This window comes from Lithobates pipiens, unplaced genomic scaffold, assembly GCF_037356315.1.
Source record: "Lithobates pipiens isolate NorthernLeopardFrog02 unplaced genomic scaffold, aLitPip1_a1.2 Scaffold_13, whole genome shotgun sequence".
Lineage (NCBI taxonomy): Eukaryota > Metazoa > Chordata > Amphibia > Anura > Ranidae > Lithobates > Lithobates pipiens.
Genome location: NW_027507718.1, coordinates 172,830,920 through 172,857,175, shown reverse-complemented (window position 1 = coordinate 172,857,175; position 26,256 = coordinate 172,830,920). Strand labels below are relative to the sequence as shown.

The window sequence follows — 26,256 nt, the reverse complement described above, 5'->3', positions numbered from 1 at the left end:
TCCGCTCCCACTGCTTTAGCTGATTGTGAGCAGCTTGGCACTCTGTCTCTCCATCTCCTCCCCGGCTGACACCATCGGGAGGGCACGGCCCCACTCACTGAAGGTATGAGACAGAACAGAGGAGAGGAATCGACTGAGTGTCCGGAGCGGAGCTCATACAGGTAGAATCGTGAAGTGTGTGTTTTTTACAAGCACAGGGAAACTTCTTATAATGGTGCCAAGAGGATGGGTTGGTGTAATAGAAGTGGGTTAACAACCACTTTGCACAAGGGGCCCAGAAGAACTTGGTATGGAAATTCATAAGCACCAAAAGTATTGGTTATGTTTTGAATAAGTCTTGTCTACTCTGTACATGGTATATATTAGAGTTTTATGTTAAGACAAAATAAATATGGGTTAGCCAAATGTCTGGGTAGTTTCCAGAGATAAGCAAACTATTCAACTTTTAACATTTTACTTTGAAGTGACCTGACATTAATTGTGCATAATCAGTTTACAGATCTTTTGTTTTCATGCAGGTAGAAAATTTACTAGTGAGTAACCAAGGAACAATTAAATTGTGTGACTTTGGTAGTGCAACTACTATTGCACATTACCCAGACTACAGCTGGACTGCACAGAGGAGAGCAACTGTTGAAGATGAAGTAAGTGACTGGTGGGACAACAGGGATGCAGTTTTCTGGTTGACGTACAGCAAATGGAACAGCCAAAGGCTTCCAGTAACCTTGGTTCCTGGCGTTTTCACATCCAGAGCTGGTCTATGGGTGTGATAACATCAGAAATGGTCCCCTGGACCTCCAGCTGTTGCAAAACTACAAGTACCCTCATGCCTCTGCCACTGGGTGTCATGCTTGTGGCTGTCGGAGTCTTGCTATGCCTCATGGGACTTTTAGTTCTGCAACAGCTGGAGGACCGCTAATTGCATATCCCTGCCCTAGACCAAAACACAGTCAACCCATGCAGTGCGAACACAGCCCCACTGCAGGGTAAAAAAAATTTTTTTTTACCTGGAGTTCTGCTTTCAATTTATGTTGCGGGTGGGGTTTGATTGAAATACCTGTCACTTTAAAGGAGATTTTCATTTTAACTTCCTACCTTTTTAAGATGCCACTGTAACAAAGGAAGTTGAAGATTATGTCTGGAAAGAAAGGGGAAATCTCGCTCTCGCTGGAATTAGCTTTCTCCTTTGGAAGATTTTATTTCTGTTCCAGCGACAGCTCAAAATTTTGAACATTTTAACTTTCTGTACTGAAGGTGATGGTCAGTAAATGAAAGGAAAGGGCCTGTTGTCAGATCTAATTGTAATCCGTCCAACAGTTAGTGAGTTAAGTTTACCAAAAAGTATGCTATTATATAAACACTTGAATTGGGCTGTGTGGTAAGCAGAAGTGCCTAGTGATGTACCATTATTTTCAAAGAGACCATGAATACAGTTATGTTTAAAATGTAACAAACCTCACTTTAATGGTTATGTCACAAGATGCCAGGGAGCTTTTTAAAATATAACCCCACCTACTGCTATCTGTTATCCTCTTAAGAGAATATCATGGCTGTTCATAAAGGCAATTTATAGATACGTTGCCTTTTTTGGAGAAATATTTTAGTACTAGTAATCCATAGTTAGATTCCCCGTCTCTATTTTTGAGTTTCTTCAGCTCCTATTTTAATTAATCAATCTGCATGTTGCTTTTTAGATGGAGCTATATCCACATGGGGAATTTTGTGAGAAATTACTTTGCATTGTCGAGTGCAATTCTGTAAATTGAATTAAATCAGTCAGGCCAGTTTTATTTTTTGTTTTCATTTTGGAGTGGGGTTCCTCTTCAAGATCCTCAGTGCACAAGTCGCACCGCAAGTCAGATCATCACGATCCGACTTCTGGTGTAACTTCTATTCAAATTAATGTGCTGTCGGACGGAACCGTTGATTTTGAATAGAGGCAGAAAAATGCTGCTAAAAGTTGGCTAAACGTACGTTAACGCCAATACAAAAAGCTACTAAAAGCACATTTTTACATCTGCTTTTTCCTGGCGTTGGTAGTGGATTTGCAGCTCGTTTTTTTTCTAACGCCCTGTGTGCGTGAGCCTTAAAGGAGTATAATTTAGGTTGCTGATTCCTGGGTTCTGCATTAATGAGAGTTTGGCTAGAATGTGAGAAAAACCAAGGTTACGTTTTAAAACATGGTCTTCAAAGAGTTTTGATTGTTGGAGAACACCACATACCATAAAAATAGATAATTTACCTTTGAGTCTTATGAGCTATAATACGTGCAGCCTATAGTACTGTTTGCTATGTTTTTAGTCCTTCTTTTCTGCTTTCTTTCAGTGTAATCCTTATGTTTCTCTTAAAAGACGTCACCGGCACATTTGCTCTGTTAGACCTTGTTTTCCAGAAAGCTTATGCTGATGGGAAAATGTTGTGTATATGCCAGGGCTGCTTTGTTTCCTAATGCCAGTGTCGGCCCCGAAATCCCACAATACTCCACTTGAGAAGCTGAGCCTGGACCCCATGTGACTCACTACGTCACAGGGGTTGTGAAGAGGAGATGAGGCTCGGCTTCAGGGAATAATACGCATGTGCGGGATTATAGCCACAGCTACATACTGAGGGTGGAAAAATATTATTGTATAGACACGGAAGACAACAGTAGTAATGGCAGTAGATGCAATTAGGAGTGTTCACAAAATATTATAACAAATAAGGTTTTTTTGGCATACTATATACGGCACTTGAAAACGCCTAAACTAAGTTTTATATATTGCGATTTGTAGTTGCATTGTCTGAGTTTACTACTGCTTTAATCTTTACGTTTGTGAATAATACAAAACATTGAATTTTTCTTTCAGGTGACTCGAAATACCACTCCAATGTATAGAACTCCAGAAATTATAGACTTGTATTCAAACTTTCCAATTGGAGAAAAGCAAGACATATGGGTAAAGATTATAGCTTTGCCTTCATTTTACACTACAGTCTTGGTAATGCAAGCTAATATGACAAATGTATCACTTTTTTAAATAAAGATGAATTAGTTTAAGGAAAGGTCTAGCTGAATGAAATCTAAAAGAAAAACATTTTACCAACAGCAAGCAATACAGTATGAAACCTACATGAAAAAGTATCCCTGCAGCCCTCAAAAACCTTCCTATAGTTTTTAGTTGTATCTGTTTTATAAAATTTTTTGTAAATTATAACGATCCACTTACAGTAGACATAGCTTGAATTGTATTAAGAGGGTACAAGCAAGGCACTTACAATCTGTTTCCACATATATAGGTATTGCATAACAGCAGTACAAACAGTATCCATAAATATGAGTATTCAAGTAAAATGGGCAAGGAAACCCTAGTCCAAAAGGTTTCTGAACATAGACTAGGAGCGTAGGCACACATTGTTAAAAGAAAAGGGGAAAACATTTTTTACAACCTTCCTGCAGAAACATAGCAAGGGCCATGAGAGAGCCTCAGACTAGCACAGAGGGAGAGCATATCCCACGCCCTACTTGGCAACATTCTGGAGGGAAGCATATACAGGTGGTGTACAATGGGTATAGGGGACAACCAATGGGAAGGCAATCCTATTTTCTGAGAGGATTCCGGAGGGAAACACAGGGTTAAATCGTAGAGGTAAAATACCGGAAATGATTCCACACCATCCACGTGAGACTGGGAGTCTGATTCATTCCTATCGTTTTTAAAACATACCAGTGATTTGCTCAAGCAAACACCTGCTGCTATTCCCTGTTCTCCCCTTCACAAAATCTGTATGCTGGCCAGCAAGTCGTCTCCACAGTCTACAATAATCTCCCTCAATGGCAATGTTTGCAAAGCTAAATGAATAGTCCACAGTGTAAACCTATTTAATACAAAAAAAATAAAAAATCTAACTACAAATCTTCAGAAGTTCTCTCTTGGGAAAGCGAGTTGGGATCATCTTGAACTTGAGAACAATGTGCAAATTCCTGGTCATGCATAGGGAAAAATTCACTCAAACTTTCCCCCTATGGAAACTCATGTAAAATTATGTTATGATGGTAACACCAGCTTGTACCTTTTTACTGATTTAGTTATGTACTAAATTGTTCTCAACAAAGCAGGATGTAAACTCAGAGCCAGGCCACTGTGCTGAAAACAGGCTTGTTTGCAGCAAAACTTACCCATCATGTTAGGAATGGTGTTTCTCTTTCGTTCATTGACGGCACCTTTAATCTTGACCTTGGGTTATATTGCCACCTTCAGGAGAGGATTAGGCAGAACATATAAAACAGCAAAACTGCACAGTACCGCCCAGAGGGCGGTCCTACTGGCTATGACCCCTCACTCTGCTTCCAGCAGCTCAGTTTTTTTCTGCCTAGTATAGAAGGACCTGGCTCCCTGTGGGGACCATAGGTCCTGGGAATTTTTTCTGCTTTTTGATTCCTGTTATCTACAATCAACAACCAGGCTGGGTGACAGGCTCTATAATATAGATTGTGGTAGTCTCTCCAGCCTGGCCATCGAGCGTGTGCAGACCTTAGCTACGCGCTGGATTGGCCACGACATGCCCCGTCTTATCCAGGGGCGGCCGACTACCTATATGCTCCGGGAAACGCACATGACCAGGCTACTGCTGTCTGTGTCAGTGTGCTGTGGCCGACAGCCACCCAGTACTGCTCGGGTGATGGGTCTGTCCGTTGAATGTGTCCAGCAGTCCCTGCAGGAGGGTTAAGTATGGTTCTACCTGTCTCAGCAGGATGGAGCAGCTGAGCATTCCCTGGGAGGTCGACTAGGGGGGTCTCTCTCTCTCCCTTCCCTCCTCCCCATGCTGATGGACTGGGCAAAGGGGGTGCGGTGCACGTACCTGGCCAGGGGTCCTCTGGGGGGGTCTCTGGGTCCTGGCAGGGGGCTGCACTGGGCGGTTGGTGGGCCGCTCGTTTTCTCCCTGTTTTTGGGCCGTTTTTTGGAAACCTGTGTGTTGCCATGTGGGGACTAGCCGCCGCGTGAACAGCAGCTATTTTCTCAAGGTCCGACGGGCATTTTCTAGTATCCTCAGTTTTGTTTTACTTTAGCACTGGGTGGCTGGTTCAGTCTGGAACAGCCTGAAACTGACAAACACCTTGTGGCTTGCACAGGGGAGAGTGGACAGGGGCAGCACAGCGCAGTACCTGGGTCAGGGTGGTGATTCCTACGAGGGGCACCTCCAGTCTGTGGCAGCTAGGAGGGTGAGCATTTTGTGTGACTTGCCTTAGGTCCCTAGTGGTGACAAGTGAGAGTGGGTCAGCATGGCGTCAGAAGCTGGCGCTTCTTCCCCAGACATCCCTGTTATTGCAACTGGTTCCCCTGCACCTGCGGTGCCTATGAACGCTCTGTCGGCCATCCTGGAATAATTTGTTGCCAGGGTGGGAGCGGGCGCAAGGTGGGTAAAAAACGCCCCCCTCCTCTCCACCGTCTTCTGGAGAAAGCTCGGATTCAGACTCTGGTCCCGCTGTGGCAGGGAGTCCCTGTTCTGACGTTTCAGAGGATGCTGACCAGGACCGTTCGGACAGTGAGGATGGCTCCGTGTCCGGGTCAGCGCAGGAAAAAGCGATAGTAGAAGCACTTATCATAGCGGTGCGGGATACCCTAAAGATAGAGGATACGGCGGGGGCATCTGCGGAGTTGTCGGTCCCTTTTGGGTCCCTCAAGCCGGCCCGCACGGCTTAAGTGTTTGCCTATCTAACTTGTTTTGATACATTTATTTACAAGGAGTGGGGACGGATGGTGGTGCGTTACCCCTTTAAGGAGAGTTTCCTGAAAAAACAGACATTTCCTCCTGTCGTTAACCCCGCGGTATCCAGGTTAAATAAGGTAACCACGATTCTGGTGGAAGGGACCCCTGCTTTCTAGGACCCTGCGGAGAGAAGGACTGAGGCGGTTGCCCGGTCCATGTTTACGGTGGTGGGGGTCAGCATTGCTGCCAGGGTTGGCCTTGGCCCTGGTGTTACAGACGCTTACTGAATGGGCCAAGTTGTTGCACCGCAAGTTTGTAGAAGCATCCGGTTTCCTCGGTCTGCGTGGAACTGGCAGACCAGCCTGTGCAGGGCCTTATTTGCCTGATTTGGCTAAAATGCTGGTCTGCGGACCAGGCATCTAAGAAAGCACTGGCGGATTTGCCCTTCCAAGGGGAGAGGCTATTTGGAGCCTCGCTGGATGATGTTATTAAGATTGTTACTGGGGGCAAGAGTACTTTGCTCCCACAGCCCTGGAAGGGTAAGGACCCACGCCGTAGGCAGGGGCCCTCCTTTTCCGCTCAGAAGCGGATTTTTCGTCTGTCCGGGTTGGCAGGTAAGCGTTCCCAGTCCGACAAGGTGCCTGCTGAGGGACAAAAGCGTATCTGGTTTCGCAAGCCAAACAAGCCTGTGAGCAAATCTGTTGCTGCATGAAGGTTTGCCCCCACCCAACTCTCGGGTGGGGGGTTGCCTTTGGGATTTTGCAGCACAGTGGACCTCCCTCCTTTCCGACCAGTGGGTCTGTGAACTGGTTACATCAGGCTACAGGCTGGCTTCTTTCTTGCCCACCAAACAGATTTTTTCCCTCCAACCTTCATCTTCTTCCGGCTCGTCAGGAGGCCCTGTTTGGGGCAGTACAGGACCTGCTGCTGCGCGGAGTGATAGTACCTGTTCCGACGCCAGAAAGGTTTCGGAGATTCTACTCCAATCTGTTTGTAGTCCCAAAGAAGGAAGGGGTCCATCCGGTCCTGGATCTTAAGGCCCTCAACGGCTTTGTGAAAGTGCAAAGGTTCAGGATGAAATCAGTTCGCTCTGTGGTTGCTGCACTCCATAAGGGGGATTTCCTGGCGTCCTTGGACATCAAGGACGTATACGTGCGTGTCCCCATATGCGTCAGGCATCAGAGGTTGTACGATTTGTGGTCGGGGACGAGCACTATCAAATTGTAGCTCTCCTTTTTGGCCTAGCGACGGCACCAAGAGTCTTCACCAAGATGCTAGCCTCAATTCTGGCGTGGCTAAGACGAGGGTTCGCAATTGTGGGTTACCTGGACAACCTTTCTGAGAGCAGTTTGCGCCTCATAAGGGAGGATGTGGCGATCACCAATCAGACTCTTTGGGAGTTTGTTTGGGTGTTGAACCTCCATAAGTCGCTGTTGGTGCTGACTCAATGCCTGGAATACCTGGGCTTGATTCTGGACTCCTCAGAGGTGAGAGTCTTTCTCCCTTCAGACAAGCTGCAGACTCTTCAAGTTGTGGTCAAGTTATTGGAGTCCCGCAGCTGGCCGTCGAGGCGATATCGGTGGCTGAAGTCCGAAGAAGGGCCTGGTGGTCTCGTCGGCCACCATTTCAGGGTGGTTCAGACAGATTGTGGTTCAGGCTTATGCCATAAGGGGACGGGCACCCCCCTTTCCTGTCACGGCACTTTCGACCAGGGCAATTGGTGCCTCCTGGGCTTTCCGACATAAAGCGTCTTTTTCTCAGGTGTGTAAGGCAGCGACCTGGTCGTCAGTTCACACTTTTACCAAATTTTCCAAGGTTGATAGGAACGCATCTTCGGATGCTTGCTTCAGCCGCAAGGTTTTTCAGGCGGCCGTTTAAGGTTGAAACGCCTCTGTTGAAGAGTTCTTGTTATGGGTGGAGTTTTATTTTCTTACTGTTCCCACCCCTCATCTTTTGACACTGCTTGGGGACATCCCTAAGGTTAAGATTAAAGGTGCTGTCCGTCAATGAAAGTAAAAATAGGATTTTTGTACTCGCCGTAAAATCCTTTTCACTCAAGTTCAAATATGGACACAGCACCCACCCCTCCTATTATTTATGTTTGTACTGCTTTTTGACGAGCTGAGCTGCTGGAAGCCGAGTGAGGGGTTATAGCCAGTAGGACCGCCCCCTGTTTTGCTTTTTTTACATGTTCTGCCTAGTCCTCTCCTGAAGGTGTCGCTATAACCTAAGGTCAAGATTAAAGGTGCTGTGTCCGTCAAACTTTAGAGAGAAGGATTTTACGGTGAGTACAAAAATCCTATTTTTTTCAGAGGCTGCAGGGCACGTATAAATTTGCCAAGGGCTGTTATGCTTTAACCACTTCAGCTCTGGAAGATTTTACTCCCTTCCTGACCAGTGCACTTTTTACAATTTTGCCACTGCGTCGCTTTAACTGGTTATTGCGCAGGAATACAGTCTCAGTGTATTCCAACTGTATGGGGATTGGACTGAGTAAAAGAGGAGCCATATCGCTGTTCCTATTTACTAGGAACAAACAACATGTCTCCTCTCCCCTGACAGCACAGGGATTTGTGTGTTAAAACACACAAATCTCTGTGCTGGCACTCGTGCACACAATTGCACGTAGCCGGCGACGGTTTGCGCCTGCCAGCCTCGCGCATCGGGTCCCCCTGTAGTGCAATGAGTGCACCCTCTGGCGGCTCTTAAAGGGCCGATGTACCCATACGGGGTTTTGCGCATCCTTGCCACTTTGGTGACGTATATCGGCATGAGCTCGACGGAAAGTGGTTAAGCTGTAAATACAATTCTAGATGTCAAACAATATATTCTTTTAGATTGTAAGTTCTAATGGGCAGGGCCCTCTGGTTCCTACTGTATAAATTTGTATTTTAATTGTACTGTCTGGCCTTTACATTGTAAAGTTCTGCGTAAACTGTTGACGCTATATAAATCCTTTATAATGGTAATATTCCCGTGCTTCCCCTTTAAATACTCTAAACTATATACTCTAGAAACAGCTCTCTAGTGAATCACCAAACACAAAAAATGATATTTTAAGACAGCCCTCCTCAATATATTTGCATAGGTATATGTGAATCAAATATGATTACCAACCATATATTGTCAAAATAATTATTCATACTTAAATAATGCATTTACAAATAAAACTAATATATTTTCCTTCCAATGTGCTTGTGTGCACTTTTTTTATGCATGAATAACTATTTTGGCAATATATGTTTTTAATTATCTTTGATTTACATATACACAATATTGTCAAAAGTATTGGGACACCTGCCTTTACACGCATATGAACTTTATTGGCGTCTTGGTCCATAGGGTTCAATATTGGGTTGGCCCACCCTTTGCAGCTATAACAGCTTCAAATCTTCTGGGAAGGCTGTCCACACGGTTTAGGTGTGTGTCTATGGGAATGTTTCTGCATTCTTCCAGAAGCACATTTTGTGGGTTCAGGCACTGATGTGGACTAGAAGGCCTGGCTCACAGTCTCTGCTTTAATTTAATTTATCCCAAAGGTGTTCTATCGGGTTGACTATGTGCAGGCCAGTCAAGTTCCTCCACCCCAAACTCTCTTATCTATGTCTTTATGGACCTTGCTTTGTGCAATGGTGTGCAGTCATGTTTACACAGGAAGGGGCCATCGCCAAACTGTTCCCACAAAGTTGGGAGCATGAAATTGTCCAAATTGTCTTGGTAAGCTGACGTCTTAGTAGTTCCCTTCACTGGAACTAGGGTGCCAAGCCCAACCCCTGAAAAAGGACCCCCTGCCATAATCTTTCCTCCACCAAATGATTTGGACCAGTGCACAAAGCAAGGTCCATAAAGACCTGACCTCAACCTGGTAGAACACCTTTTGGGATTTATTAGAGCGGAGACTGTGAGCCAGGCATTCTCATCCAACATCAGTGCCTAACCTCACAAATGTGCTTCTAGAAAAATGGTCAAACATTCCCATAGACGCACTCCTTATGGACAGCTTTCCCAAAAGGGCTGAAGCTGTTACAGCTGCTCAATATTGAACCCTATGGACTAAGACTGGGATGCCATTAAAGTTCATGTGCGTGTAAAGGCAGGTGTCCCAATAATTTTATAGTGTATGTATGCAAATATTTTGAGGAGCGCTACACTATACAATGGAGAGATAATTCTATGCTTGGCATTTCATTTATTTGTAAAATAATCACACTAGGTTGGTTTACTTTTCTAGCATAATTGAGAAATGGTACAATCCCTGAATTACAGAAATGTTTAGTATTTCCCTACTGATGTCCTGTCATTGTTGGTGTCCTTTGCAAGCAAAATCTAAGCTAAAATCTAATTTTTCTTTTTTATTATTCCCTTTTCCTTTTTAGGCACTTGGTTGTATTTTATACCTGTTATGCTTTAAACAACATCCTTTTGAAGATGGATCAAAGCTGCGTATCGTTAATGGGAAATATTCAATACCATTGAACGACACTAAATACACGGTCTTTCATGGACTTATTAGTGAGTGAACTAATAATCATCTATAGTACGCCCATGTGAAGCAGGCCTTTAAAAGATATGTAGGAAGGTTAGGGGGAGGTAAAAATGCAGAGTGAGCACAGAGGATATTTAGACACTCCTAGAGGAGAATAATTTTATGATGTCCAAGGAGGAAGGGTAGTGTGCTAGGGAATTGACTATCCTGGAATAGGCAGATTTTCTAGAAATTTCAAAAACACTTTTCAAGTCAATAAAAATTATTTTCTATGCTTGCACCTGCAGTTTTTCAAGTTAGTGACTGGTTCTTTTTTTAAAGAAGATGTACCATCTTGTTTTTATAAGTGAAAGAAAATGTTCTATGTTCATCTTTTTTCACTATTTGACTAGAATAATTGGTTACATAGTAGGCGAGGTTGAAAAAGACAACCTATGAACTTGATGCTTAGTTATGTCACTTTGCTCACAATGATGGCACCTTGTCATGCCTTATTTGAAAGGGAAAACGTCTTTCAATAAAAGTATAGGAAAGGTTAAGTACTCCTATTGCTACAAAATAGTATTTCCTATTACTTTAACAAAGGTTTTTATTATAAACTTATGTTCCAATACAATAGGCTTACATTCAGATTTCAACACAGGTGTTTCACAGTATAGTACAAATTCGAGCAGATTGTTGCCTAGCAATTTACACAGTTCCTGGATCCGGACGGCTCTGGGTTTTTACATAACTGCAACACAAGAGTGTCATTCAACATACAGAAAGCCCATAGTAATATTCAAAAAATTGGTTAGAAGAAAAGCGGAGAAGGGAAGAAGGAGATGTACAAAAGGCCAAGCATAGATTAGAAGAGCTTTTAGAGTGGAAAGTAGAGGAGGAGTAGTGAGAGTCAAGAGAGTAGAAAGGGAAGTCAGAGAAGGGAGGGGGGGGGGGGGAAGGGAGAAGTCAATGGGTTCACGGGGTGTGCCCAGTCGAGCTCCTACAGTGATAGTAAAGTGACATCAAATCTAGGAGAATAATATACAATCCAGGGTTACCAAACCATAAGAAATTTGGTATGAGTGTCCGAAAGAATAGAAGACAATTTTTAATTGACCATAACATCGTTCAGGCGGTTCTTGACTGCCTCAAAACTCAGGGCTGGGGTTCTCCATGCTCTTGCTATTGTCAACTTAGTCACAGTAAAGAGATGTTGTGCTAGTTGCCGTTCTGGGCGTAATAATTCATTGATTGGTTTACCAAGGAGTGCCTCAAACGGATCTCTTTTAAGATTTACTCATAGTAGATTATAGAGTAGCGCGTAAACCCTGACCCATAGTCTACATACCCGCGGACATGTCCACCAAATATGGGCCATGTTGCCCTCCGGGGCGCATCCCCTGAAGCAGAGTGGGTAACAGGTTGGGATAAAGCAGGCCAGGCTCATCGGGGTGTAATACCACCGGTATAGGACCTTATAAGCATTTTCCAAAATTACTACGTTGCGCGAGCACTTGGATAAGGCTAGGGTCATTGTCTGCCAGTCCTCCGGGTCCAGCCTCTTCCCCAACTCCCTCTCCCACTGCATATGATAGGATTGCACTGGAGGTCTCTTCATAGAGATCAGTGCCGAGTATATCAGAGATATCAGACCAGGAGAGTGGGGCCTAGATCTGCAGATGCTCTCAAACGGTGTCAACATGTATGGGATGTCTTGAGATTTAATGAGACTTTGGAGGAAATGACGGATTTGTAAATACCTTTACGTGAGCACTTCAGGTATGTCATTCGAGCGCAAAGCTTCAAATAAGCTCCTAGTGGGAGTAAGCAATGAATGTACATCAACAAAGCCATTCATGGTCCACCATTTGAATTGTGCAGGGCTATCAAGGCCTGGGGGGGAAAAGAGGGCAACGAAGGAGCCGCATAAGCGGGAGATGGGGAGAAAGCCCAACAGAGTACTTCACTGAGTCCCAAACTCGTAACGTGTGAATCATGCAAGGCCCCGTAATCACAGGACGGTGTATAGGTGGGAGCCAGGGCAAAGAAGAAATTGGGATGGGTTCAACTTCAAGCAGGTCGATAGTAGCCCATAGTGGGAGTTGGTACGTCTCATGAAGGTGTGAGAGCAGAGCTATGTTGGCTGCTACATAGTAGTCCCTTAGGTTCGGGACCGAGAGGCCCCTACTAATTCTTTTGGCCAACATGATTTGTCTATTAATGCGGGGGCGAGACGATCCCCAGATTGTAAGATCTTATGCTGATGGGTATTGAGGATATGTGAAGGAACCGGGATAGGAAAAACCCGAAAATAATATAGTAGCTTCTGGAGATACGCCATTCTGATGGCTGTTATTCTCCCAAACCACGAAAGAGGTAAAGAAGACCACGATCACAGCATATCCGTTAATTTTTTGAGCAGTGGTGGAAAATTTGCCTGATATAGAGCCTGATACGTGGAAGTGAGACGGATTCACAAATATGGCAATGAGGAAACCCATTGGTAAGGAAAGGCCGACTGCAAGTCCCTCAGTAACTCCAGAGAGCGGTTAGTCGACAGTGCCTTTTGACTTTGATGGGTTTATCCAGAGTCCCAGTAAGAAGAATGTCATCGGCAAATAAGGAAATCTTATGGGGACAGATAAGATTCAATGCCTCTAATATCTGGGTTATTGCCAGGGGCTCCAATGCCAATACAAAAAGAAGGGGCAACAGCGGACACCCTTGGCGGGTCCCCCTTCGAATTTCAAAAATGGGGGGTTCAAATCCGTAATATCTAATTTTTGCCCGGGGGGAATCGTATAGGGCTGACATCCAGGTCATAAATGAGGTCCCGAAGCCATAATGCCGCAGAACAGACATAAGGTAAGGCCAAGATAAGGTGTCAAAGGCCTTATTTAGATTGAGGGATATAAGCATGGATTCAAGAGGGCGAGTGTGGGCTATATGCTGGAGTTGCACTATACGTCGAATTGCATCTCCAGCCTGCCTCTGGGGCACAAAGCCAACCTGGTCTTTTTTTATCAAGCGGGGGAGAAAAGAGTTCAGGCGAGACGCCAAGATTTTTGGCAGAAGTTTCATATCGACATTAATGAGCGAGATAGGTCTGAAATTGGCCCAAGATGAGTTGTCACGGTCTGGCTTAGGAATCATCACTGCATTTGCTGTTAGAAGATCCGGGGTGAAGGGATAACAGTTTTTTACCGAATTGTACATGACTACTAGGTGGGGTGCTACCACTGGTGCCAACTTCCTGTAATAAAGCGCGGTGTACCAGTCAGGCCCAGGTGGCTTTCCCACCTTAAGTTCCTTTATCGCTTGTAAAACTTCTGAAAGTGTAATGTCCCGATCCATGAGGGTGACATGAGCCCCGTCAAGGATGGGAGCGAAAGGCTCCTAAGGAAGTCTTCCGTGCTCTGAGCAGCAGTCTCCGTCTGGCGCTGTGTACAGTTTCGCAGGGTTATTGGGTTTAATTTAGGGGCAAAGGTTCGGAGTCTGTTGGCCAACAGTCGAGTCGGCTTATTTGCTCTCACGTACCATCTCTGGCGGGACCAGCGTAAAACATGCTCAGCCCCCTCAGTGAGGCACAGATCGAGCTCCGAATGGGCTTGTTCTAACAATTTGCGGTTACCCGGGGTGGGAAATTGCTTAAACGTCTCAGATAACGTTGCCAATCGGGACTCGAGCTCTTTCTGTTTTGTTTCCCTTGCCCTCTTACGGGCCGACGCCAGACCAATAATCCGACCACCTAGCACCGCTTTATAAGCCTCCCAGAGGACCACCGGCGACGCCACCGAGCCCAGATTGTCGCAAAAGTAGTCCTCTGAAGCCTTAATGATTTCCTCTGTTACCCCTGCATGAGAAAGAAGCGAGTCATTCATCACCCAGGGAGAAAACCGGGGTCTATCCAGGATGGAGTGGTAGGCAACCAGCATCGGATCGTGATCCGACCACGGGACAGCCAAGATTGAGGCCGAGACCACTAATGGAAGGTGGCGTCTAAGCATAAACATGTGGTCTATCCTTGAATAAACATGATGGAGATGGGAATAATGGGTATAATCCCTGCCCTGAGGGTGGCACTCCCTCCACAAGTCAACTAGGTCATGTGTTTGAAAGGAGCGAATAAACTTTTTAGCGTTTGCAAAAGTATTTCCTTTTTGCCTATGGCAACTTGTATGGTCACAAGTGTCATTTTAAGGGCAAGCAAGAAAAAAGAAAGCAACCCATTTGGCATAGACTACTCTACTTTTCCTTGCCTTCAGTTTTAAAAAACAACCACATGATTAAATTGTTTCATATTATAGAAAGGATTGTCAAAATTCAGAAATGTTGGAATGTTACATCTGCTTTATGGGCAGAAAAAAATGTAATCTGTAATTTTTCCAAAAATGTCCATTTCCATTTTGTTTTTTTTTTTTTAAGCGTTTTTTTTCCCCTCCCTCATTTGCCTTGAGTTGCTGACTAGTGTTATTTGGTAAGCCCATTAGAACTTTAAACTTTGATACTCTGGCTCAACTTCTTTATAGCAATTAGAAGTGAACCACTTTCCTGTTTAAATCTTGGTAAGCTATCTTTTTCTCCAGTGACCATTGCTTGATTTCTTCTTCTTTTTTTTTTTTTTTTTAACAGAATCTATGTTAAAGATGAATCCAGAGGAGCGATTGTCTATAACCGAAGTAGTTGGTCAACTTCAAGAAATTGCTACAGCGCGAAACATAAACCCAAAATCGCCTATTACTGAGGTATTTGAACATTCTATTCTATAAAGTCCTTTTATATACAGTTCATAGTTTCATAGTTAGGTTGAATAAAGACACCAGTCCATCCAGTTCAACCTGAGTGAGTTTCTACAATTGTCCCCATCCCTGTACATTGCACACTCATGTTGGTCCCTGCCCTCAAGGAGCCCACGATCCAAGGTCCCCATTCATATCCTTGGGCCAATTTTGAACAGAAGCCAATTTACCTACCTGCATGTCTTTGGATTGTGGGAGGAAACCGGAGTACCCGGAGGAAACCCACGCAGGCACAGGGAGAACATGCAAACTCCAGGCAGGTAGTGTCCCTTCTTACTGCTAGGTGAGAGTGCTAACCACTACACCACTGTACCGCCCAGTTAACATGCTTTTTATGTTGTTCAGCAATTCAGCATAATTTAGTTTGTTTTATGGCAAACTGATGCCTAAAGAGATATACTGTATGTCTCTGCGGTAAGCTTTCATAACATTTAATCAAATGCAGGGTTGTCCTTTTTTTTTCCAAAGAGGGCCAGATTTCATGAAGTGAACATGCATGAGGGCTGACCATTTTTCCTGATGTTTTTTGAACAATTAAAATTAAGTGCAAATTAAATATTTTCTGCAAAGTTTACTGCAAATGCAGCCATGGCAGAAATTGTTCCAGAAAATCAAGCATTTCTCACAGAAAAGCATTGCAGCAACACATGTTTTGCTATACACATATTTATTCCCTTTGTGTGTATTGGAACAAAACAAAAAAAGGAAGGGAAAAAAAAGCAAATTGGACATAATGTCACACAAAATTCCAAAAATGGGCTGGTCAAAATTCTTGGCACCCTTTCAAAATTCTGGATAAATAAGATTGTTTCAAGCACGTGATGCTCCTTTAAACTCACCTGGGGCAAGTAACAGGTGTGGGCAATATAAAAATCACACCTGAAAGCAGATAAAGAGGAGAGAAGTTCACTTAGGCCGCGTACACACGGGCGGACTGTTCGCCCAACTTTGTCCGTCCAACAGTTTCGGCAAACAGTCCGCTCAAAATTAGCATGGACGGACATGGCCACACACGACGAACGAACAGTTTGCTGAAACCGTGCGCGATGACGTGAACGGCACGTACGACGGGACGAAAAATACGACGTCCTATACACTGCATTATAGCTTTCGGCGTGAAAATCCTTTCTGAGCATGCGCGCAACTTTGTTTGACGAACAAGCCTACACACGGGCGGGCTGTTCGCTGAAACAAGGTTTCAGCGGACAGTTTTTCGGAAATTCCGAAAAACCTTGTCCGTCCAACTGTCCGCTGAAACTGTCCGCTGAAAGCCCACACACGAGCGGACTGTCCGCCCAAACACTGTTCAGCGGACAAAGTTGGGCGAACAGTCCGCCCGTGTGTACGCGGCCTTAGTCTTTGCATTTTATGTCTGTGTGTGCCACACTAAGCATGGACAACAGAAAGAGAAGAGAACTGTCTGAGGACTTGAGAACCAGAATTGTGGAAAAATATCAACAATCTCAAGGTTACAAGTCCATCTCCAGAGATCTAGATTTGCCTTTGTCCACAGTGAGCAACATTATCAAGAAGTTTGCAACCCATTGCACTGTAGCTAATCTCTGTGGGCGTGGATGGAAGAGAAACCTTTATGAAAGGTTGCAATGCAGGATAGTCCGGATGGTGGATAAGCAGCCCCAAACAAGTTCCAAAGAAATTCAAGCTGTCCTGCAGGTCTAGGGAGCATCCGTGTCAGCACAAACTATCCATCAAAATTTAAATGAAATGAAACGCTATGGCAGGAGACCCAGGAGGGATCCCACTGCTGACACAGACATAAAAAAGCAAGACTACAGTTTGCCAAAATCCTTCTGGGAAAACATCTTGTGGACAGATGAGACCAAGATGGAGCTTTTTAGTAAAGCACATCATTCTACTGTTTACCGAAAACTGAATGAGGCCTGAAAAGAACACGGTACCTACAGTAAAATATGGTGGAGGGTCAGTGATGTTTTGGGGTTGTTTTGCTGCCCCTGGCACTGGATGCCTTGAATGTGTGCAAGGCATCATGAAATCTGAGGATTACCAATGGATTTTGGTTCACACTGTAGAGCAAAGTGTCAGAAAGCTGGGTTTGTCTAGATCTTGGGTCTTCCAGCAGGACAATGACCCTAAACATACATCAAAAAGCACCCACAAATGGATGGCAATAAAGCGCTGGAGAGTTCTAAAGTGGCCAGCAATGAGTCCAGATCTAAATCCCATTGAGCACCTGTGGAGAGATCTTAAAATTGCTGTTGGGAAAAGAAGCCCTTCCAATAAGAGACCTTGAGCCATTTGCAAAGGAAGAGTGGTCCAAAATTCCGGGTGAGAGGTGTAAGAAGCTTATTGATGGTTATAGGAAGCGACTGATTTCCGTTATTTTTTCCAAAGTTTGTGCAACCAAATATTAAGGGTGCCAAGAATTTTGACCAGCCCATTTTTGGAGTTTTGTGTGACATTATGTCCAATTTTGCTTTTTTTTTTTTTCTTCCCTTTTTTTGTTTTGTTCCAATACACACAAAGGGAATAAACATGTGTATAGCAAAACATGTGTTCCGGCAGTACTTTTCTGTGAGAAATACTTGATTTTCTGGAAAAATTTCTGGGGTGCCAACAATTTTGCCCATGACTGTGTGATTGTATATAATGTATATCTTTTCTACGCTCAGGGTAACAATGAGTTCAGGCGTGTAATGTTTAAAAGAATAAAGTATATGTATGTATGTATGTATATATGTGTGTGTGTGTGTGTGTGTGTGTGTGTATATGTATATATGTGTATATATATATATATATATATATATATATATATATATATATATATATATAATTCTCTCTCGAAAAGGAACCGTGTTCCAGTTTGATGTGGCCCCCAAAGCTCGAGCGTGTTATGTATGTTTTCATACATCAGGTCAGGGGACACAGAGCCATAGTAATTACTATGTGTGTTTATAGGCCACCTTCAGGTGATGGACATTGGCATGCCCTAAGACAGCAAGTGCACTCCCTATAGAACCCCTCCCATTACTGGGACTACCTCAGTTTTTTCGCCAGTGTCTAAGGTGTTGGTCTCGAGTAAAGATCTGCTGTGCTGAGCTCCACTGGAGCAATCCTTGCTGGGGCTAGCCATGCTGGCCAGATCCATTCAAATTGTCCTTTTTTGGGCCGAATTGAATGGTACCCGAGCCTTGTATCCGAAGAAATTGGGTTTTGCCTGCGAATGCATCTCTTTTTAGAGAGCTGGACCCTGGGATCCAGCACTTTTTGGTAGTGAGGCCATAAAGTTTTTTTTTTTTTTTTTTTTTTTTAACTGGCAGGATGCTGTTGTGGGTTTCCTCTAGCCACTTAAGCCCCGGACCAATTGTCAGCCTAAGGACCAGAGGTCTTTTTACAATTTCGCACTGCTTTAACTGGTAATTGCGCGGTCATGCAATGTTGACCCAAACGAAATTTGCGTCCTTTTCTTCCCACAAATAGTTTTCTTTTGATGGTATTTGCTTGCCTCTGCGATTTTTATTTTTTTACGATATAAAAGGAAAAAGACTGAAAATTTTGAAAAAAAAATATATTTTCTACTTTTTGTTATAAGAAAAATCGAATAAACTAAATTTTCAAACATGTAGGCCAAAATGTATTCAGCCACATGTCTTTAGTAAAAAAAATGCCAGTAAGCGTATATTTATTGGTTTGCGCAAAAGTTATAGCGTCTACAAACCAGAGTACATTTTCTGGAATTTACACAGCTTTTAATTTATGACTGCCTATCTCATTTCTTGAGGTGCTAAAATGGCAGGGCAGTACAAAACCCCCCCAAATGACCCCATTTTGTAAAGTAGACACCCCAAGGAAATTGCTGAGGGGCATGTTGAATCTATTGAATATTTTTTTTGTTCCAAGTGGCACCCCGAAAACCAATCACTGCCTTCAGGATTTCTAAGGGTGCAAATTTTTGATTTCACTCCTCACAACCTATCAGTTTCTAAGGCCATAAAATGCCAAAATAGCACAAAACCCCCAAATGACCCCATTTTGGAAAGTAGACACCCCAAGCTACTTACTGAGAGGCATGTTGAGTCCATGGAATATTTTATATTTTGCCACAAGTTGCGGGAATATTACAAACTTTTTTTTTGCACAAAGTTGTCACTAAATGATATATTGCTCACACATGCTATGGGCATAACTGAAATTACACCCCAAAATAAATTCTGCTGCTTCTCCTCAGTACGGGGATACCACATGTGGGAGACGTTTTGGGAGCCTAGCCGCATGCAGGACCCTGAAAACCAAGCACTGCCTAAATATAAAACGCTACCAAAAAAAACTGTTGGCGATCGCAGGGATCAGGCCTGACTGCGAACGCTGCAGTTATGTGTTTAGTGTTTTGTAAGCGACCGTGATCGATCGATACTGCACTTGGGTGGGCTGGGCGGAGGGGCAAAACGCAGGTGCTAGCAGGTATCTGTGCTGATCGCGCTAATGATGCGTTTTTTGGAACCCTTAAGCTGGGGACGCTTGTATAGATCTGATTAGATATTTATCTGTTCAGATACTATACCACTACGGGAGGTGTATGCTTTGCGCGTGAGTGTTAGCGGTACTGGCACTAACCTAGCACTGCCTAGGGCGACGCAAACCCTATCTGACCGTAAAACCTAATTGATATCACCCGCCGGGTGATCAGAGGGTTAAACCTTTATTGGGTAATAAATGGTGGGTGCTCTGATGCTATAAAAAGCTAACTAACCAGCGTCACCCGTAACACTTATACGGTGATCACTGGTGAAAGAGTTAACTAGAGGCAATCAGGGGGTTAAAACCTTTATAAGGTAGTACATGGGGGTCCCTGACGCTATATAAAAACCTGACAGGGAACCTAAATAACTAACTGGCTATCCAGCGTCACCAGTGACACTTATACGGTGATCGCTGGTGAAAGGGTTAACTCTAGGGGCAATCAGGGGGTTAAAATCTTTATTAGGTAGTATATGGGGGTACCTAACACTATAAAAACCTGGCGGTGAACCTAAAAAATAACTAGCTACCTAGTGGCACCAGTGACACGAATGCAGCGATCAGAAAAACGATTGCTTAGTGACACTGGCAAAAGGGGGTGAAAGGGTTAACTCTAGGGGCAATCGGGGTTAAACCTTTATGGGGGGGGGGTAGGGAGCTACCCTTGACCTAACACTAACTGCCCTGACAGTTTTTACAGTTACAACTGACACTAAATGCAGTGATCAGTAAATAAATGATCACGGCAATCAGTGACACTGTGACTGGGAGGGAGGGAGGGGGGGGATTGGGGGGGGTGACAGTGTGCCTATGTGTACCTACATGTCAGTGTAGTGTTGGTGCACTTACTATGTCTTCTCTCCTCGCAGTCCAGTCAAAAAGACCACCCCCGAGGAGAGTGACATCACTTCCTCCTGCCTGTGGTTACACTACACAGGCAGGGGAAGCTTCTCATTCGCCAGGAGCGATCGAGAGGGGATGGCCAGAAACCAACGGCCATCCCCTCATCGTGTATCGCTCCTGAAGCAAAACGGACCGCCGCAGCCAGCGGGAGGGGGTCTGATCGGACCCCCCACCCGCTGAAAGGCAGGCACGTACGGGTACGTGATTGTGCCTGCCCGGGCCATTCTGCTGACTGATATTTACATGCGGCGATCCTTAAGTGGCTTGGATCCCCTGCTCCTGAAGGTTTAATGGAGCCCACCGTGAGGGGTGAAGATTGGGTCTGTTGGTTTACCACAGATAACCCTGCGGCAGGATGATAAGTGGAGTTTTCTAAGAAATATTTAAAATTAATTAAAATTGTCTTATGAATGTCTCCTTTTAAGATAAATAATGTTGTCATGCCTATGTGTCACCACCGGGGGCTGTTTTGAGCACTCACACCTCATCCTGGAAACAGCGCTGTGTCAGGAGCCGAATACTTCCTCCAGCCAAAGCAGTAGATCCTCTGGTAAGCAAAAGGGGGGGGATTTGTCTCCCTGCCTGTTGCCCCCCTATGCTGGGGAAAAGCACCCAGATAAATTTTTTGAGAAAAGGGAAAAAAAAAAACTGGAAACTGCAGTGGCCGCTCAATGGCTAACCCAAACCCCCGCCCCGCCACCATGCTCGCTCTAGGTCCGAGGGTACCTTTAGGCCACCGCTCGCGCAGGAAAACTTGTCTTTTTGAAAACTGGGGGAACCGTAGGCAACGTGGTGGGGGGACGGGGCTGTCGGCGTTCTCCGACTCCAAGTGCACGTGGAGGCAAGCTTTTAAAAGCACACTGTGTGCGTCTGCTGGCTGTGGAGGGACACAAAAGCAAAGAGGTGGCATTTTTTTCATGTTTGACACATTGTTACGGCTTCAGGCTGGGCATTAATAGCAGCAATATTTTGCTGGATTGTAGCCTTGCAGTGTATGCATTCCTTCTGTTAGGGCTTCTGCTTTGTGCATCAGGCTATGAGTGGACAAGAAACTCCTCAAAGGGTTCTAAGAGTTCGATAGTTTTACAACAACCTAAATCCATGTCCAAGAAAAATGTCATCCTCCTCTGAGAGTGATGCAGCCAGTCAGAGTGAGCCGTCAGGGGAGACTGGTGTTGCAGCAGCGCTGGATACTTCAGCCCTTATATATATCAATTGGGAGGTTTTTTCTTCTACCATTTCTAGTTTGGAACAGAAGATTGATGCTATGATCACTTTCCATAGGGGAGCCAAGCGTAGCAGATTCCCCATCCAGTGCTCAGGACCTTCATCCTGAGGTACAAGGGCTGGAGGATCAGGAAGTTCTTCCCAAAGATCATGAAGAAGCTGATATCTCCTCTTCCAAGGATCCTACTATAGAGGGTGTAGTCTCACAAGACAGTTTGTTTGTACACTCCCTTACTAAATTGTTTCGCTCAACCTTATTGCTGCTTGTAGCGCAGTCTGTTGATGAGCCCACCTTTGGTTTGGGATCACTAAAGCCTCCCCCATCTGGGGATGCTTTTCCTATCCATTCATGGCTAAAAGAGCTGATGTATTCTGAATGGGAACACTCGGATAAGCATTTTTTTCCTCCAAAAAAGTTTTCTACACTTTATCCTATGGAGGAGGAATTCTATAAGATAAGTTTGGGGGCGGGGGGGGGGGGGGGAGGTTTCAGCAACCGATGCTGCAATCTCCTCACTAAATAAAAATTAGAATGGTCCGCACTGTCTCTGGGACCCGTGTGTGTCCCAGCAGACAGAGCGGCGGGACAGGAAGAGGCATAGACTCCCGTGGGAGTCTGTGCCTGGAAGTGGGTGCAAATACCTGTCTAGACAGGTATCTGCCCCCCCCCCCTCCCCCCCTGAAAGGTGTCAAATGTGACACCGGAGGTGAGGGGAGGGTTCTGAAAATCGGAGGTTCAATTTTTGTGTCAACCTCCGCTCTTAATTATTCCTGATCAGCAGGCCCAGCAATGGGCTGGTGAATCAGATGTACTATGTTTTACAGTGGATGCTATGAAGGATTCTATTATTCAAGCCTCGCTGCTTATGCTAGGACTAGTACATACACACAGAGTCCTATGGTTGAAAAGTTGGTCAGCGAAGCATCAGTAAGAAGCTCTTGGCCAGTTTCCCATTTCATGGTGAACGGTTATTTGGAGATGATTTACATAAATATATCCAAAGGATTGCTAATGGGAAAAGTTCTCTTTTTTACCAGTAAAAAAGTTTAAGCATTTTTCCTTTTAAACATGCATCTTCTCCAGTGCCAGAAGCATTTGCCTCTAGGCACTCTCGACACCCTCCACGTCAAGCTCAAGAGGAAGACCTCAGGGGCAGTCCCAGGGCCAAAAGAGGACTTGGAGCAGGAAGCCTGCAAAACAAAATGAAGCCTCCTTATGAAGGGGTGCCCCTGCTCGCTCGAGTGGTGGGAAGGCTTCTGCAATTTTCAAAGATCTGGCAGGAACAATGTCGAGACAGATGGGTGGCTTCCTCAATTTCTCAAGTTACAAACTAGAGTTCTGAGAATTCCCATCTCCTCGTTTTCTAATATCAAACGTTCCCAGAGATCCAGAGAAAAGGAAATCTTTCTCTCTAGCTCTGGATCATCTCTTATCCCAGAAGGTGATATCAGAGGTTCCCACAGAGGAACAGGGTTCAGGGTTTTATTCAAACCTTTTCAAGGTTCCAAAACTGAATGGGGAGATAAGACCCATTCTAGGTCTCAAAGATCTGAACCAGCACTTAAATATCCAGTCCTTTCGCATGGGGTCAATCCGATCAGTTGTCTCCATTTTGTAAGCAGGGGAATTTTTGGTATCGATCGATATCAAGGATGCATATCTCCACGTGCCGATATTTCCCGCTCATCAGAAATTTCTACGCTTCGAGGTAGAAAATCTTTATTTTCAGTTTGTGGCTCTGCCATTCGGTCTAGCCATCGCACCACGTGTGTTCACAAAGATCCTGGCACCTCCTTTAGCCAGGTTAAGGGCTCAGAGTATAACCGTCCTAGCCTATCTAGACTATTTCCTTTAATAGATCAATCGGTCTCTGGTCTAAACCAAAGTTTAATCTCAGCTGTAAGCTACCTGGAATTCCTAGGCTGGATTCTCAACATAGAAAAATCCTCCTTAAAACCATCAAGGAGATTACAGGGCTGATCATAGGTAATGTTCAAAAGAAGGTATTCTTACCCCAGGCAAGAGTCGGCTCCATAAAGGAACTGATTCAACTTGTCAAAACAAAGAGAAACCCTTCCATACGGCTGTGCATGAAATTGTTAGGAAAGAAGGTGGCCTCTTTCGAGGCTGTCCCTTATGCGTAGTTTCATTCAAGACTGCTGCAAAACACCATTCTGTCGGCCTGGAACAAGAAGGTCCAGGCTTTGGACTTTCCAATACACTTATCCCCCGAGGTGCGTTAGAGCCTCAAATGGTGGTTGATATCTAGCAACCTCCAAAAGGGGAAATCCTTTCTACCAGTATCCTGGAAAGTATTAACAACGGATGCCAGCCTTCTAGGCTGTGGAGCAGTCCTGGAAGAAGCATCTATCCAGGGGAAGTGGTCCAAATCAGTAGGGACATTGTCCATCAATATTCTAGAAATTCGGGGCAGTATGTCTGGCCCTAGAGTCCTGGACGCTCAGACTTGGGAGTTGTCCTGTCAGGATTCAGTCCGACAATGCCACAGCTGTGGCTTTCATCAATCGCCAAGGGGTCATGAGAAGTCGTGCAGCCCAAAAAGAGGTGAATCATGTTCTATCTTGGGCAGAAACAAACATTCCTTGCCTATCAGCGATTTTTATTCCAGGGATAGAAAATTGGTAGGTGGACTACTTGAGTCGCCAACAATTGTTTCCCGGGAGAGTGGTCCCTTCACCCCAACAACCTTTCTGTTGAAGTATCAAAGATGGGGTGTTCCGGACGTGGATCTGTTAGTGTCCAGATTCAACTTTGTGTCAAGGACGAGGGATCCGCTAGCGTGCAGAACAGACCCCCTGGTCTTTCCATGGGATCCGTTTTCACTGATCTATGCATTTTCTCCGGTTCTGCTGCTTCCGTGCCTTCTCCGCAGGGTCAAGCAGGAATGGAAAGAGGCAATTCTGGTGGCCCAGAAGATCTTGGTTTGCCGAGATCATAAAAGTGGCGGTAGGTAGTAAACATGGATTAATCCCCCCGTCACCCCTAAATCCTTGGAATTTGAAATTTGAAATTTAGTCTTGTCGGCTTTACAGAAACAGACTTTTGAGCCAATAAGGGAAATTCCCTTGGTTCTTTTGACAAGAAAAATAATCTTTTTGTCTGCTAGATCCTCTGCCAGAAGGGTATCGGAATTGGCGGCTCTGTCTTGTAAAGAGCCATATTGGATCATGGATGAGGTGGTATTGCGGCCTCATCCTGTATTCCTACCGAAGGGGGTGACAGGTTTTAATTTGAACCAGGATATTATTCTGCCTTCTTTTTTCCCAGAGCCTCAATCTAGGGAAGAGAAAGCACTACATTCCCTTGATGTAGTGAGAGCAGTCAAGGTCTATTTAAAGGAAACTGCTCAGCTTCGAAAAACAGATGTTTTGTTTGTACTGCCAGAAGGTCCTAAAAGAGGACAGGCAGCATCAAAATCTATTATTTCCAAATGGATTCATCAAGCGATTGTTCAAGCTTATGGTCTAAAGAAGAAAATGCCCCCTTTTTCATGTTAAAGCACACTCCACCAGGGCTGTTGGCGCCTCTTGGGCGGTGCATCACCAGGCCTCTATGGCTCAGATCTGCAAGGCTGCAACTTGGTCTTCAGTCAATACATTTACCATATTCTATCAAATTGATGTAAAAGGTCATGAGATTATTGCCTTTGGCGTAGTGTACTGCAGACAAGTCCTCTAGCCTCTTAATGCCCTACCTTTTTGTTGTCCTCCTCCCTTCAGTTGCCATTGCTATGGGACATCCCACATAGTAACTATTATGGCTCTGTTTTCCCTGATGTATGAAAAGAAAACAGGATTTTTAAAATGGCTTACCTGTAAAATCCTTTTCTTTAAACTACATCAGGGGACACAAAGGTCCCTCCCTTCTTTGGTATACCAGTATATTGCTTGGCTGCAAAACTGAGGTATTCCCAGTAGTGGGATGGGTTATATAGGGAGTGCACTTTTTATCTTGGGGCATGCCAGTGTCCATCACCAGAAGGTGGCTTATAACCCACATAGTAACTACTATGGCTCTGTGTCCCATGATGTACTTCAAAGAAAAGGATTTTAGAGGTAAGCCGTTTTAAAAATCCATTTTTTTTTTTTATGCTGTTACTATATCCATCATCTTTAGCCTGACAAATCCCGAGCGCCGTGCTCATTCTTAGTGTGAGCCGGGGAGCGTGGTGGCTGGGCCTGTTTACAAGTCTGTGTCCGAGCCCACAAGGAAGCTGGCAGAGCACAGCGCCACCGCCAATCACAGGCACTGTGACATTTCCCCGATCTCTGCAGTCCACAGATGCAGAGATCGGGAATAGTCACAGTGCCTCTGATTGGCTCTTCGCGCTATCATCTTCATAGCGGCTCGGGCACATAGACTTGTGAACATGCCCAGCCACACACCCTGGCTCATATTCCAAGTGGGGCCCACATCAAACTGGAACGCGGGCCGGACATCCGCTGAAGGAAACAGCCTTATGAATAATACTTAACCAAGGGTCACACTGCCATCAACAAGAGTAATGAACGCTTGTCACATGGAAACTGAAGGCTAGCCCCCAAAAGGCCCATAACACCTGCTCAGTTATGCAGGGAATATCTTTCTTTTCTGTTATATATTTTTTTCATAAATTGTAAGATTTTTCACAGTCAACCACTTCAACCAATTCT

General features: G+C 44.7%; 1 protein-coding gene across 1 annotated transcript in view; it reads left to right on the top strand.

The window, feature by feature from the left end:
* GAK (cyclin G associated kinase) overlaps positions 1–26,256 on the top strand; it is a 176,619-nt gene that overhangs the window by 48,412 nt on the left and 101,951 nt on the right. The window contains 4 exon segments of the mRNA XM_077475892.1: positions 519–644; positions 2,847–2,936; positions 10,065–10,200; positions 14,789–14,901. Of these exon segments, the coding sequence (XP_077332018.1) occupies positions 519–644; positions 2,847–2,936; positions 10,065–10,200; positions 14,789–14,901 (465 nt within the window).